General features: G+C 33.8%; 1 protein-coding gene across 1 annotated transcript; it reads left to right on the plus strand.

The window, feature by feature from the left end:
• Nucleotides 1-205: 205 nt before the first annotated feature.
• On the plus strand, nt 206-15,698 carry LOC129941951 (KH domain-containing, RNA-binding, signal transduction-associated protein 3-like). Its single transcript, XM_056050731.1, has 6 exons — nt 206-345; nt 13,692-14,345; nt 14,410-14,528; nt 14,712-14,796; nt 14,853-15,004; nt 15,139-15,698. Exons 2-6 carry the CDS (start codon nt 13,705-13,707, stop codon nt 15,267-15,269), a joined length of 1,128 nt encoding a protein of 375 aa, XP_055906706.1. The 5' UTR covers nt 206-345; nt 13,692-13,704; the 3' UTR covers nt 15,270-15,698.
• Nucleotides 15,699-16,947: the final 1,249 nt, after the last annotated feature.

Consider the following 16,947-nt stretch of genomic DNA (forward strand, 5'->3'; position numbering starts at 1 on the left):
ACAGATTTGTTTCCGGTCTTTATATGGTTTGTCTATGATTATAAGTTTATTTAAAAGTACAGTACGCACACAAATAAAACCGAAATGTCATTTCGATCGCATTTGAATTCGATTCCTCGATTCAGTGCCACCATATATCTGGATCGAAATCTCAATTCGATTCGATTCGATTCCTCGATCTCGTCTTGTAACCAGGGTAATTGATTACAACAATAATTACAATCGCACTGACACAAGTGAATTCGAATTCAGAGGGGGTGCACGTTCTCTTACAATCCACATTATTTACTTTTACATCAATCTCCAAGAAGCCAAACCAATTTAAATTTATTTAATTAATAAAAGGTAAGTTTGAAAGCATATTTTAATTGCGGTAGGTTTCTAATTTGATTTTATGTAAAGTGTAAAATATTTATTTGTGTGCCTAAAACAACAACTTAAACTATTATTCTTATTGGAATTGGTCAATTGAAATAAGAATTAAATTAAATAATTGTCCTTGCTACTTAATTAGTAACTAATATAAAAACATATGGAAACTTGCTTACTTATTTATAAATATATTACATATGGTAAAAATTAAGAATAAATTACGCAGGAATGCTTGAGCTAACTCAGGATGTCTCTTCAGTTTCCGAGACAATAGTGTACAAAAAAACAAGAAAAAAGTTGTCAGCCATTTTGAAGGTTTCGCTTTGTTTTTTTCCAGAGGGATTTCTCATTGTCTCATTCACATATTGGATAAGGCCCTTCCCTTGAAGACTGAGGTTTAACTCAGTTCCTTGGTCAACATTCAAAAACTTAAACTCGTCGCGAGGATAAATGAGTTGCAAAGCGTCTTTTGGCGACCGTGTCATTAAAAATAATCAATAAAACACAAGTACAACATATGAATATATCTGTCTTTAGATTGGTAAAGCTTTTTTCAGTTTCTTAAATATCAATTTTTTAAGAGAAAATAATGGATGTTTTGTTTACTTTGTTGTAAGACGAAGGTGCGTCATTAACGAATACGAATGGCCCCATTTTCATTTCATAAAGTTTTCGCATATGCTAACGCATATTCCTGATAGCTTTGCAAACTCTTATCTTTTTTGAAAGCCTTCAATTGTTTATAGGGGCATTGGCATATACATACCTACCTTGTCGTAACCGCACTTTGAAGGAAAAAAGTCAATTGAGATCAACTCTTCGAGAAATAACACTGCACACACTTCACCATTTGTGTGTATGTTATTTTAAGCAGGTTTCGTTGATGGCGTAGTTTTGAATTGTGAAAGGTTTATTCAAAATTAATCTAATAAGGTTCGGTGTTCAACTATGGACTTTTTACTAATTGAAAAAAAATTGACTTGTTTTAAAAGCAATTCAAATTAAACACAAATAAAAAAAAAACAGTGCAATGGGTAACCACTCTCCTTCCCCTCCACTTAGCTTAATCGTTGCAGACAGCAATGTGTACGGGTCTATTATACCTAAACGGTGTCTCGAACGATTAAGCTTATGTCTTTCGGATATATTGATGTAATATTCGTTGTTAACCAGGGACGGATCATTATACAGATTTGCATAACACTAGTGGAAATCTGTTATTGAAAAGTTCCAATTGGAATCTTGTCAGATCATTCATCATAGTTAATTCTCCGAATTGTGTTTTTTTAGTCTTTGAATATTATAATGCTGGGTGAATTCATATTTGATTTTATCAACATTTCTGAGCTAAGAAAGAACTTCTGTGCCGTATATGTTCACACTGCAACAAACAGGCCTTTTTTTTTTGGCATTAAGTGAAGAGCCGTATATATAAAAAATGATGTTGCATACCAACTTCAGCCACAATACGGTTTGTGCTCTAACACAAACTTTAACTTCATGTACGGTACGTAAGCCAGTGGCGGTTCCTGGTCTTCAGTTCTGGGTTGGCTACTTTGATCAAAGCTAAACGTAATAAAAACAAACAATTTTATTTATTTTTTAAGTTATTTTTTTTTCATTAAAAACTTATTTATTTATATAAAAAATCAAGTCGTCAAAATTTGTTTTTCTATTGAAATAAGAGCTAAGTTGCTCAATCTTTCCTTGCCTTGTGTGCTTCTAAGATATGTAGGTACATCTTTATTCTTTTCAACGCAGAAAAAATACGTTCGACTGAAGCGGTTGTAGCTGGAATGGTATTGATAAGTTTTGAAAGTGTATAAACTTGTTCAAAGCTTCCAGAAATATTTTTGGACTCCAACCAGAGAAGAACGTCATATGGATTCAAAGCTTTCGCTGTTGTTGATGTATTTTCCGGCAGTTTAGTTTCGGTATAGTTGGCATATCATACGGTCAATTTATTTATCAGTTGACTGAATTTAAATATTTCTGGGTAGAATTCAATCAGTTTTGTTATCAAATCATCAGGAAAATATTGATTTTGGCGATATTCTAATATTTTTTTGCTGTTCATCAGATTGAAAAACTTCAATTTTTCAATAGATGAAAATCTCTCTGAAACCTGCATGCTTAGGTTGTCAATTACTTCGAAAAATAATTTCTTGAATTTAATTTTGTTTGAACACAAATCTTCGTTTGGAACCGCTCTTTTTTCAGCGTTTAATGAAACAATTTCGATGGCGCGCATTACTTTTATCTTAGATGTCAGATGACTCATCGATCATTATGCCAACAAATGTTGCTTGTTGTAATTGTTTCGTTATATTTAAGCTCCAACCGCTTTGATTAAATCATTCTGAATCGCCATTGATGTTCCTTTAAAAACTGTAGCAGTTTCAAAGTGTTGAGCTATGATAGGGTCGTTACGTTTCAACAGGTTGAGAGTTTCAACATAGTTTCCTCGATTCAAAGAGAGGAAAAAAGTAGACAAGGCGAACAGAACAGTGCAATTTTGTTTTCACACCCTGCTAACCACCGATAAAGTGAATATTGAGTTGTATTAAAACTTCGTATACACTCTCTTTTAGAGTCTTTCTACGTTGTTTTTAAACTCCTCAATTTAGGACAAGGACGCCAATTTTAATTATTAATAGTTTTTAAGATTTAGAAATATAAAAATAAAAACATGAGAAATGTCCTTGCAAATGGGCAAGTGTCCAAGACATTCTTTTTTGATGTTCTTTTGTTCTTTGTGTGAGAAAAAGGACGCTCTTAAGTATATTTGTATCTAAGCGTGGACATTGTGGCTTTTAAATAGCGAGAGAATTTTAAGAATACATTCAGTAACTCAGAGATTACTCTCTAGCTCCTACATAGGTAAAAAAAAAACAAATGTTTTTTCTATACAATACATAGTAAAATACAGTTGTTTTAATGTTAAATAGCCTTAAAATGGTGGTTTTCTGTGTTCCCGCTTAGGCTTTACTTTCTAATAGTCCAATCAACGACGAGCCAAAAAAAATGTTCTCGTAAATGTCACAGGTATAACATACCAAAAGTCAAGGCCGCGAGCTAAATACTGGAGGGGGGTTTGATATACCTCCTTTTATATTTTTGTGAATATTTGCACATCGAGCTGAAAAGATTAAATTACAAAATTAGAGTAAAATAAATTTTCTATAAAAAGGTTATGTAGATACCCTAACATGTTTTTTCAGATTTATTTACTTTTCTACTTCCTGCATCTCCCTTATAAATGATTCTAGCTAAAATATAAAAATATCCTTTTTATAGGCAATTTAATTTGCTAGTAACTTGCTTTTAACTTTTCCACTCATATGATTCGTTTAACAAGCATTTACAACAAGTTAAAAAGGGCGACATTTACCCCTCTCTTAGGTCTAGTTTCCGGCCCCTGGGGAGTTTAGGAATGTTATGCATACCTGGAGGTAACGCTTAGCATATACAAAAATAACCAAGAGAGCATTATTTCTTGCAAGCAAAATTATTTCGTTGACTGGACTATCTATGCCGAAAATTCTATGAAACCCAGCAAATCAAATGATATTTTCTTATTTTAGAGCAGTAATATACAATGTAAAAGATTGCATAACCCCAAAGAAAAATACAGCCGTACGCTACTAACACATACCCCACCCGCCCATGCACATCAGTTTGGATAGATTATTTGTATGAAAATCGCACTGTAGCTATGTACCTATGTAGTGTATGTTATCAAAAGTAAAAAGAATCATCGAAATAAAATTATGAAATCTATGCTCGGTAGGTAGGTACCTATACAATTTTTTTTTTTCAATATAAGAACCCTTATTTTGCTGGACTAAATGGTGTATGTTAAAAAACTTACATGAAACACATTGACACCCATTTTTTTTTAACAATTGAATTATGTTTTAAAACACGTAGATTTTTATCTGTACCTATAAAGCTTATTTATTTTAAGAAAAAAGTTTTTGATAGTAAATTTAAAAGGAAAGTTCAAATTCGCCTATAAAGTACTGCCACATGAAATTGCCACGCTAATAAGAACTTTTAAATAACGTACTATCAAAAGTAAAATTAAAAAAAATAAAATTAAACAGATTCATTGACCACTTTTTTCCCTTTAAAATGCTTGTAAATATTGAGAAATGTACCGAAAATGTTAATACGTATAATTTAATTTATGACAGTTAAAAGTTTTTAATTAATTCCGCCACTGAAAAGAAAACTACAATTAAGTTTCAAGATAAATTCATTCAAACAGAACATTCATTAACTGAAAATTAGGTTTAGGATAAACGACCGAGCAGTAAGCAGTAAGTACACACCATCAATTTTTTTCTCGGGTTTTCTACCCAAATAGAGAAAACCATATCCCACAGCTACAGTCCCAATGCATTTTTTCTCATGTTTTTCTCCACAGGTTCAGGCTTGCCAGATTTTTATAAGCCTATATCTCATTAAAAAAAAAGGATATATCATGCAATTTGGACTCTGGCAACCTAGCAGCATGCCTAGTTTTTATGATTTTCGCACTGAGACTGTCTCGCTACAAACGACCAAGCAGAAACACACATTTTCTTCTCGCATTTTTCTACTTGTTGCGATGGCGCATATTAGTAGCGCCAACTTTTGTGAATATTTTTTCGGTCTGTTCTTAAAGATAGAATGAGATAGCAAATCGGCACATCGGGAATAACAGTATAGTTTTGAATGTCATTTGATGGCGACAAATTTTATCGCCAACTCTAGCCTGAAATTTAAAGCATTAAAAAGTAACTTTGTATGGGATTAATATAGCACGTACGGGTTGCAGTAAATGGCTCTATTTATATAGGTTTTGCTGGTTTTATAATGATTTAAGCACATTGGGAAATTATGTTTTTTTGTTTTATGCATTCAATCTTTATAGAAATAATTTGTTTGTCTATTTAAGCTGAAATTTTAGGGTTGGCGCAGCCAACCTTGCCAACTGAGAGGAATCGCCACTGACGTAAGCATATCATCCACGCATGTTTTTTCTATATCTAAGTACAAATCTGGACAGAAATTCAACTTTTAACGAATTTAATGCCCTATCCGACTCCATCCAAAGAATTGTTGCTCATTATCCTCACACTGAAATAGTCATTGCTGGCGATTTCAATGTACACAATACTTCTGGGCTTCGCAATTCTGGCATGTCAACATACTCAGCTTGTCGATGAGCAAACTCAAATCCCTAACGTTGTAGGTCAATCCGCCAACACCCTAAGCTTGTTTCTTACTTCTGACTAGGACTTTCTCCAAGGACTTAAACTGGTCACTACGCTTCCTCCATAGCGACGAGGATTCCAGCGCAGATATGATTACACATTTTATTCTTTGTGGTATGAGAAATTTTATCCCGAATAGGGTAAAATTTATCAAACCTAAAGAAAACTCGTGGTTTGATTCGAGCTGTAAAGAGGTAATTAGGATCAGAGATGTAAGTTTTCGGATATATAAAGCCAACCCTACTGAGGAAAACCGGAATAAGCTAAAACCAGCTAGAAAGACCTGTAACGTTCATAATCGTCGAACCAAATTTTTGCATGACCAGAAATTAATTAAAGAAATAGTAAAAATTTCTACTAATTTGTACATAACACCAAGCTTACACTCAAGATTTAAATATTAAAGGTTCTTAACCCCTTACTGCATGATTTTTTTTCTTCATGAACAAAATATAATGTGATAGTTAATTATAATTTAAAAAAAAAAAAAACTTTTTTTCAGGAATATAGATTTTTTTTTTAAAAACAAACGCAAACATTTTGCGATTTCCGATTTGGATCATATAGGTATGGCTCATTGAGCTGAAAAATAATAAAAAAATGTTCAATAAAATAAATCAACTATTTATTCAAAAATATTAAGTATGGAATATCGTGAAACAGTTTTTTTCCTCATTCAAGCAAAGACTTACTTTGCATTTTTGGCACTCTACATAAGATCTTCCATGGCAGTCTGAAACCTTAGACCGCTGTCTTGTGGTTCAAACAGAAAGGTGATCTAATCGAACGTCCTGCGATGGCATTATGGCAGCAAGTCCTTTCAATATCTTCAACTGCAGATTATTCTCCATGAAATAAGAGCGTCGTCCACGTTTGTTAGTTGTACTTAGTTTGCTGGCATGGCATAGATCTTACCGCGCACTTGAAGAATATTTTGTGGTAAAATTGCTTTCTTTTCCAGATAAATCAACAGCTTTAAGGACGTGTACCAGTTGTCAAAGAATGTTTTGTAGTTGAATCCGTCGGAAATAGTTCTCGCCAGTAGAACAACAACGTTACTAATCTTTGACAAATCGGCTAACAACTGAACATGTCCTTGGGCTCCAGTAGAGCTACTACTGAGAACAACATTTTTAAATCCCCATTTGTGGTTTTTTTTTTAGGTTGTATTGCCGCATACATAATTTGTTTTTGGTTGGTATAATTTGTTCATCTACTGCCATATATTCTTCTCTAGGAACAGTAAGGAGTCTCTGCCTTGTTTGGTCCAAAAATGATCTTATTTTATGAATGTCCTGGTTGTCCTTTGGGTACTTGCGTCGAGTTGGTATTGAAATGTATGAACCTTTTTATTTCTTCGAACCGGTTACATGCAATTACAGAGTTAATTTTGGGACATGTAAAGGCATATTCCAACAAACTGGTACCATCTGGAATAGAGGAATGTAATCTTCTAATTCCCAATCGGATTCATTTCATTTTGAAATATATAGTGGCGGAAGATTTTTGCATCTGTTCACTCCGTGCTCATCATCTGAAAGATCTTCGTCACTGCTGTTGTCGGGAACATTTTGTATAGTAGTATGGATACCTCCGTAAATTTTGTATTTAAAACAATGTAGAAAAGAATGTGACAGACATAACAATAGGAACTATTTTTTAAAAGAAAACTGTTACAAAGATTTGTCTTTAGATGAAATGATTTTACGACTTATGAAATCCCATGGTTTGACTTGCATTTAAAAACTTTAAAAGCAAAAGAAATATGGCCTGGTTGAAGTGGCATCTATCAAAGAGTGACGCTTAAAGTTTAAGAATAAAACTTTGTTACTTATTCAAACTTTTTGTACTCTCAATTCATTTCCAATTATGAGTGTGATCTAAAAATTAAACCCCATATGTTTGGGAGATACTTTAATAGTAAACGTAAATTTGACGGATATCCAACTAGCTTTTAAAGTTCTTCAAGCCAGTTTTGAACATGTTGGATTGCCTTTGAAAATGTTTCTTCTGCAAGCACCTCTTCTCTTATTTCTTCTAACACTTGGGAGTCAAACTGACTTCCGTGTAGATATAGGGATGCTATATACTTGTCTACAATCTGGAAGGAAGAAGCGCTTACTTGCACCTCCACGTGGTGGTTTCTGGTGAGCAAGTTAAAGAAATTAGTGCAGCTCAATGAAAAATGATACTGATCAATTCATAATTATTGAAAAAGTCACAGCTTAGAACTACACTGAGAAAATTATCAACTTGTGAGCGAACGCAAGAAGCTTCTTTCCTAAGATTAAATCTTACGAAAGGTGATAAACACAGGACCGTCGTCTTACCCATGGGGCAGGAATTGACTTACTGATAGAAATTATACAAACCCAATAAGTATTAGTAAATATACAAATCGAATGACTATTGTCATCGATATTTAATATATATGTTAAAAAAAAATAAAGTGTAGTGGAGTTAAAAATCATTTTTAGGAATGATGTACATTGAAGGTAAAGCTCGGAGAGGATTGCATCCTACAAGGTGTTGAACCACTTATAGGGTTAACTTCCCTAGATGCCACTTCATCAAAGACTAAATTAACATACCACTGAAGATGTGGTACCACGGGATAGGTTGAAGCCCCTGGTTAATTCCAGGAACATATGTTGGGATGTCCAATTTGTGAGAGTATCGTGGTGGTTGTGGTTTATCCTATATGCATAGGATATTGATTTTTCATTACTCAAAAAATCAATATATAGATAGACTAAGCCAATACCAAAGGTTAACAAAAAAGTGAATTTGTTATGTCTTGGTAGCTTAGAAGTAGGAACTCACTCAAAGCATTTCCCCAAATAAGATAGAGTAAATCTTTGCGTAAATCCTTTTGGTTAATTTCAAAAACTAAGCGAATATAAAGGGTGTCCCAAAATTAACGCAAGATTTGAATTTGCCGCCATTTATGCAGTGAAGTGTTGGCCACCCTGAAAAAAAGCAATTTGACAGCTAACAGTATAGGGTTATTAAAAATTGAGCGTTACACGATAGAACAACGTGTCTTCATTATTAAAGAATATTTCAAAAATAGTGAAAGCTTGGCGGCTGCAGTTCGAAAATTTCATACAAAATATGGTCGGAATAGTGTTTTAACTTCGTCAACTGTGAAGAGATTAATTGAAAAATTCATGAAGACTGGATCCGTTGGAGGCGCCAAACACACTGGTCGTCCAAAAAACAAGCCGTTCAAATGTGAATGTCGAAGCAGTGCGTGAGAGTGTTGCTGACAATCCAGGAACCTCAATTCGACGTCGTGGACAAGAATTGCAAATTTCAAGAACCTCTCTACAGCGTATACTCACCAAAGATCTGTGTCTTTATGCTTGCAAAATTCAATTAACACAACAATTGAAGCCTAATGACCATGAACAGAGAAGAGAGTTCGTTGAATGGATTATTGAACATCAACAAATGGGCCCTGATTTTTCGAGCAAAATCATCCTAAGCGATGAAGCACATTTTCATCTTGATGGCTTTGTCAATCGCCAAAATTGCCGCATTTGGGGTTCGGAGAACCCACATGTGATTGTCGAAAAACAAATGCATCCACAACGCGTGACTGTATGGTGTGGAATTTGGGCTGGAGGCATAATTGGGCCATATTTTTTTGAAAATGATGCTGGTCAAGCAGTGACTGTTACTGGTGCTCGATATCGCGACATGATTACACAATTCTTTCTACCAAAATTGGATGATATTGATGTGTCCAATATGTCGTTTCAACAAGACGGTGCCACATGTCATATAGCCCGTGAAACAATTCAATTACTGCATGAGACATTTCCAGGTCGTATACTCTCTCGTTTCGGTGGTCAAAATTGGACTCCTAGATCGTGTGATTTAACACCATTAAACTTCTTTTTATGGGGTTATTTGAAATCACAAGTCTATGTCAACAAGCCCACATCCACCCGTGCATTAAAATAGGAGATTCAACGCTGCATCAACGAAATTCAGCCACATTTATGCAGAATGGTCATGGAAAATTTCAACAAAAGAGTGCGCATGTGCATGCAAAGCCGTGGAGGCCATTTGTCCGATGTGTTATTCCATACATAACCCTAACATATGTATGTACTTTACGAGTCAATAAAAAACATAACTATCAAAAGACTAAAAAAGGCGTTTTCTATTTAATTCAAATCTTGCGTTAATTTTGGGACACCCTTTACAATGCGAAGGGGCAGCAAGTGAAAAACTTGCCGTTAAATTAAGGCTTATAGCCAGGTGTTGATGTAGGCAATTATTCTCTCTTCTAACACTCAAGAATACCTACAGTCATTTTATATCAATACATTTTTCGATTTCTGAGGCCTATACACGTTACAATATTACAAAAGTAAATGAATATTTCAGCCCTTTCCTGATGGAATACCATAATATATGTTGAAAATGTGTGTCTTATATTTTCTATTCAACGAGTTTTTGAAATGTTCTAAGTTCCCAGATCTTTATAAATATTCATACCTAACGCCAGTCCAAAGCGAAAATGTAAGCTATCCCTAAATTATATGAATCCCTTGTCTGAACCATAGTCGCATATCGTGCTTTAAGAGGATATTTTGTTTTACAAAATCGTCCAACTACGCAAGCAATTGGCAAATGTGAAGATATTTGAAGAGAATGGTTTGGTAACAGATATTGTAAGGCTTTACATTTAACTTAAAAATTAAAACCTACGACAATGACCGTAAGGGTCGTCTATTATAAATAATAGTTATAAGTAATAAGTTTAAAAATGTATATAAATGTAATTTGTAATTTTTAAAACGATTTTGTATTACAATAGGTTTTTAATAGCTTGTTGTACAAAAGTTGAATTCCACGATGTGTTGCTTTCTGTATAAATTAGCTATTTTAAAAATTTGATTGGCTTTTCAAAATGTTCCTATTGTTTCTGTTAAACTAGCTTTACCGAAATAATTGGTTCTAGTTTGAATTGCTAAGTCTGAATCGTTGCTTGTAGGTATTATGTATGTTCTTCTTTGATTTTCCTGCTTGGATAGCCTACTTCAATTCCGAATTACCATCATGACTAATTTTTCCATGTTCACCTCCAACTCAATTTTTCATTCTATCCTTCGGCTCGACTTATCATTTGTTGCATAATACTTATGTCCTCTGCGTACAATTTGTTTTATGTTTATGTTTTCTATTTCTAGACCTCTAACCATTTATATTCCTAAAATTTCTATGAACAACAAAGTGTCAAATTATGATTGTATTTATTCTATTCTCAGGGTTATTACATCAAAGTTTAGAAAGCATTTAAAAAATATGTATGAGAAATTTTATACCATATTAGAAATACACAGCTGGTCAAAAAAATAGGTGTTAGAAAATGTTTGCGATGGTTTGCAATGCAGAAAGTAAGGACAGTTATTCTCTCTATGAGGATGCCAAACTTTTTCCATTTAAGTAATGTAATGCTAAGCAGATAAATTATTTGTGTGGAATAAGATTTTCTGTGTTATAGAAGCTGGCCATAAAAATAGGTGTGCTCCAAATAAAATCCAAGCTTCTTATAATATTTCTTGTTTTATGGTATAAACTCTTAAGGTGGGTTGTTAATAATCATTTTATAAGCTTCAAACAATAGTTTTTTATTCATTAGCCTTTGAATATGGGCCGTAAAACCCACTCTTCGCCAGAAGAAAGGAACTTAGTTCGTCAACTTAGAGATGAGGGCAAGACCTACAAATTTATTGCGGAGGTCCTAGACAGATCTCAAAATTTAAAAACAAATGCTCTCAAGCCCAGAGGAGTACGCGAAAATAGAGGCCGGCCTAAAAAACATAAGTTACCACTGACCGCCTCATACTATTTCTAGCTAAATCTAATTCTTTTATTTCATCAAGGACTATAGGTGATCCGAGGAAGGCTTTAGAACTCGAATCTTTCAGGAAGAATCGCCGAAAAAGTTCCATGCCTTAGGGCTAGCAACATAAGGTCCAGAAAATGATTTGCCTTAAAACATACCAATTGGAACGAATCTTTCGGACCGTTCAATTCAAGGGTTCAAATCTGATATTCACAAAATAAACGCTGGTGTGCCCCAGATCTCTGTTTGTCTCCGACGTTCTTCCTTATTTTTATAAATGATCTTTTGTCTGAAACTTCTAACCCACTAAATTGTTTCGCTGATGACAGTACCCTCAGCTTTTCATATTCGTTTTTAGATTCTCATCCTTGTCCTTCGGATGTGGAACTTCAACGGTAGCGTATGATAAGCTCTTTTAATGCTTCGAAAACTCAATGCTGTCTCCTGTCGTTAAAGCGTAACCCACCCCCGATGCCGCTATCCATGAGCGTCCACTTGCATCCAGGAAGCTAATCAACTTTCAATACTCGGTATGTATATCACAGATCACCTCTTATGGAATGATCACATATTCGATATTGCCAAAAATGCTGCTAGGTGCTTAGGATTTCTCCGACGGTTCAAGAAATTTTCACCTCTTCTGATCTGGCTGTAATTTACAAAGCCTTCATTCGTCCAAAACTTGAATATAACTCGCATATTTGGGCAGAAGCCCCTAAAACAATTTTAAGTAATTTTAAGTATTTTTGGCAGGATCCAAAAAAGAGCTTTGAAAATGATAGGCGATAGAACTATAGGTAACCGAAACAATTACGTCACTTGAACACCGCCGCAATGTTTCATGCCTTTCGTTGTTCTACCGATATTTTTATAAAGAGTGTTCTGTCTAATTAGCCCGTTGCATTCCCCCCCCCCCCCTCAAACAATTTAGCCGTAATACTATTACTTCTGGGAATGCACATCAGTTTAACCTGGAGCACAATTTTGGACGTACTGTTAAGTATAGAGATTGTTTTTTTAACCTCACATCGAGAATGTGGAATGCTTTACACAACTCTGTTTTTTCCTATCATTTTGATATTCAAAACTTTAAGACCAATGTTCATCGGTATCTCCCCTTTAATACTTCCCTATTTTCCTAAAGTTCGCACTGTGTTTAAACGTGTTAAGGGTGTGCCCGTTGAGTGCCCGTTTATTATAAAAAAAAAACAGAGGGCGTAAAAAAATGGCGAAATATTCTGTGGAGTGATAAAACAAAAGTAGTTTTGTTTTTATCGGATTCTGAGCTACCATCCCGCTATACACAGAAAACTATTAAATACGCAGGAGGGAATATAATGGTGTGGGGCAGTTTTTCCTGGTATGGTTTAAGTTCTACATTTCGTTTTAATAACATCTTAACAAAATACGGATATAGGGATATTTTGGAAGATGTCATGTTACCGTTTTCTGAGGAAAACTTGCCCCTGCGATGGTACTTTCAGCAAGACAACAATCCTAAACATACCACAGGTATTGTGAAAGATTGGTTTTGAGAGATACAAGTATCCGTTGTCCCATAGCCAAGTCAATTCCCTGATCTCAATCCTATTGAGAACTTGTGGAATGAGGTTAAGCGTAAGTTTCACTAATGGAAACCAATTGTGGGAAGCGGTTCAAAGAGAATGGTACTCCTTACCTCAGTAAACATGCCAAAAGTTAATAGTCAATGCCGCGACGACTCCAAAAAGATTTGAATAATAATGTAGGATGCTCAGGTCATTAGAGTAAGTAAAACAGAAATTGTGATAAGATACAGAAATTATTATTAAAAACGATAATATTAATACTTTAGGAAGACGCACATATTTTTTTGGCCAAGTGAAAAAACCTCCGTCTGTAGTTTTGGGGCTATATTGTCTATAGTTGTAATGTATTTCAAAGCCTAAGAGTGTTTCTTATTTGATTAATATAAGAGTTTTAAAAATAATAACTTAAAATTATTATTTAACATAAAAAGAGTAATAAAAATAATACAACAATTAATTATCACACCTATTTTTGACCAGCTGTGTATATACTGCCAATTTTTGTCCCCTAATATGATAAGTTAAATTTTTAGTTTAAAATAGAAATATAAAATTTCGCCTTCCCAAATGCAAGCAACAAAAACAACAAACCAAGATCATTATTCCATTTGAATATTTAACTTACAGATAAATTGTAACAATGAGGGATTCATCACCAGTAGCTGAAGTTCAAGCCGTCGAAGATGAGGGACACCCACCACGTCTAAATGAAATGTCAAAAAAATTCATTGCCGATTGTATTGCTGAAAAAGAACGCCTTAGCAATGATTTTCCAGTCGCTGCCATGCTTATCAATGAAGCTATTGATAGAGTTCATGCAACTGGACGAATTCCCGGACGAGAAATGCATGCCGATGTCTTCAAGCAGAAATTAATAAAAGTCACCCAAAAGGTTTTCGTTCCAACCAAACAATTTCCCAATTTCAATTTCAATGGAAAAATTCTCGGACCAAAAGGCAATTCACTACGGAATCTTCAAAAACAAACTTTATGCCGAATTCTTATTAAGGGTCGTAATTCAATGCGTAATGCAGAAAAGGAACAAGAATTACGTGAATCTGGCGATCCACGACATGCTCACTTGGAAAAAGATTTGTATGTTGAAATTTCAACAGTTGCAACTCCAGCCGAAGCTCATGCTCGAATTGCATATGCTTTGGCTGAAATTCGAAAATATCTCATTCCTGATAGCAATGACGAAGTTAGTCAAAGTCAGAGGAAAGAAATGTCAGAAGACCCAGAGTTTATAAGGAAATCGGGTAAATCCTTTTCTGATGATAGGTTGGTTTTAAATGATAATAATTTATTTGTATGGGTTATAATGGTTATTGTTTGTTGATTTCAGAGGTCAGTCTAAACCTCGGGTGAGTATTTTGCAAAAAATAACGGGTTACACAGGTCAATCATACGATAATGGAATGGATGGAATAGAGGACGGCAATGATGAAGAAGAACGGACTCCAGGTAATGAACAACATTAACATAAAAAATTAAAAAACAAAAATCAAAAAACCTAAATAAAAAATAACCTTATTTCGAGAACTGACTATCCAAAGCTTTTAGAAAATTTGTTACTCTTCTAATTAGTTTTTAAGCTGATACGTGTTTGCACATTGTTTTTGAAAAAAAATATATTTTTTTTTTTAGCAAGAGGTGCCTTACATCGACCACCTATGAAGAGATCCATGCAAGAACCACCGTCTCCTTACCAAAACAGGAACACAGGCGAAAGGTTAGTTTGGATTTAAGCTGTTTAAGTTACTTCATATTAACTTTATAACATTTAAGACAAACCTACCGATCTGATGGTAGACCAGTAGTAAGTATTTTGAAAAAAGTCACTGGATACAAAGATTATGAGGAGGAAGATGAGCGTCAAGAGGGAGGAATTGAGTATGATCCTGAATACCCAGATGAAAGAAGTTATAGCCGTGATCCAAGTAAGTACCAATAATAACTTTTTTATCTTTTCCTTTTTCTTCTCCTTTTTCTTCTGTTGAACTAAAAGTGTGTGGGCTTTAATAAAACAAAACAAATAAGAGTCAAAATAAATACAATTAATTAAATCTTATAGTCCGACAAATGTCGCAAAGACCATCAGGCAAGAGATTTGTACATGAACAACCATCATCTTTTCAACAAAGAAGGTATGAAAATCCACAGAAGCGCACACGAGATGTAATTTTTGAGGGTAAAAACTATTAATCAATGAAATTTATAAAAACATAACTTCTAACCATCAGACAAACAAAAAAATAAATACAATTATCGTATTAAATTACAATAAAATATAAAATAAAATACAACTAATCAATAATTAGTTTAATCATTGAGAGTTTATCAATGATTTAATTTTGTCTTCTAAAATAAAGTAAAAATTTCAATCAATCATAATTTGCAAAGAATGTAATTCAAACAAAAAATTGAAATGTTATAATCTAAAAGAAAATAAACTTGTAATTCAAAAAGAAAAATAATTGATAAGATCATGGCAATAATTTTAAGTAATATTTAAACTTATAAATATGTACTAAATTAATTATTGTTGCGGTTCTTGAGGTAAGTGCACATTTGCATTCATTATCTGTATTTACAAAGTACTAATAAATAAATGGCACAAACTGAACAAGTTCATATGTAAATGTTTTACTTGGAAGAGATGTTTTGTATTGAACTCGAATGTAAGTATTTTTGAATATAGGACTGACGCTTTTCAATTGGACAAACGGTGAACAGTTTCTTTTAAAGGTAATCAAGAAAAACCAGTTATAGACAAGGGATTTCAAACAAATCAGGTTCACACTGTTCGATTTTGGAAAGAACTTTTTTTAGATTAAAAAAAAATGGTTCAAGGTTTGGGCTGATTTAAAATCCAAAACAAAGACAAAACTTGTGCAAAATCAAATTAGAAAAAAGCAGTCGGGCTGCAATGAAAACAATCTTGCAGTCCTTACCGGATTCGAGAAAGCATTTCCCTTTCATATGCGAATACAATTTCTTGTAAAGGAACGCTTTTGCAGTTTTTGTTTTTCAAAATAAACACGTAACGGTTAAATAAAATAATCCATCAAATTTTGTTTAACTTTTGGTGGGAGCAAAAGACTCATTTATTCAGGGACAGTTTTTGAGACGATGTCTTTGGAAAGAAGTGCCTAGATTGAAATAAAAAAGTTTTTATTAAAATTGATATTCCGTAGTATTCGAGTAATGGGTTCATTTGAGCCATTAGAGGTACGGTGGGTGGGAAAAGGTGATTTCTCAAATTACGGGAGTTAATATTAATGAAGATATAATTATAAGGATTAGGGCAATTAATAGACCCAGATAGACAAGATGGCACATATCTGTCTACGTTTTCTCAGAGCCTTGAGATTAAATACCCCTATTACCATTGGCGAGTCGAATGAATAAACGTGTGAGTGTGAGAAATTTGTATTACCGTTGTCGAATTGAGATCCGTTGATTCGAAATGTCAGAAAATAAAACAATGTAAGTTCATAGCTATATTTCATTTTTTTTTTATTAAATAACATGAATCAGTGCATTTTTTTATTCAGCTGCAAGAGAATAATACAAATTTTGATTCTTCAAGAAAAAAAAAAAAACAAAAGGAATATTGGGACCAATTTGATATAACCCTCAACTCACTTGGGCCACCTACTCGCGATGGAAAAGAAAAATTATTGAACGACGAAATAAAAATACTAACAAGAAACATTGAACGTTCCATCTTTAGTACCATGTTTCAAGAACTGACTTAAGATTAGTGCAGTTCCATACAAAGGAATCATGGGTCGATTCAGGATATCTTGCGTAAACATAACGAATACACATTTCATGGTCACACGCCTTAAAAACTTGTATTTACTGTGATATCCTTTTC

Source organism: Eupeodes corollae, chromosome 1 (genome assembly GCF_945859685.1).
Source record: "Eupeodes corollae chromosome 1, idEupCoro1.1, whole genome shotgun sequence".
NCBI lineage: Eukaryota > Metazoa > Arthropoda > Insecta > Diptera > Syrphidae > Eupeodes > Eupeodes corollae.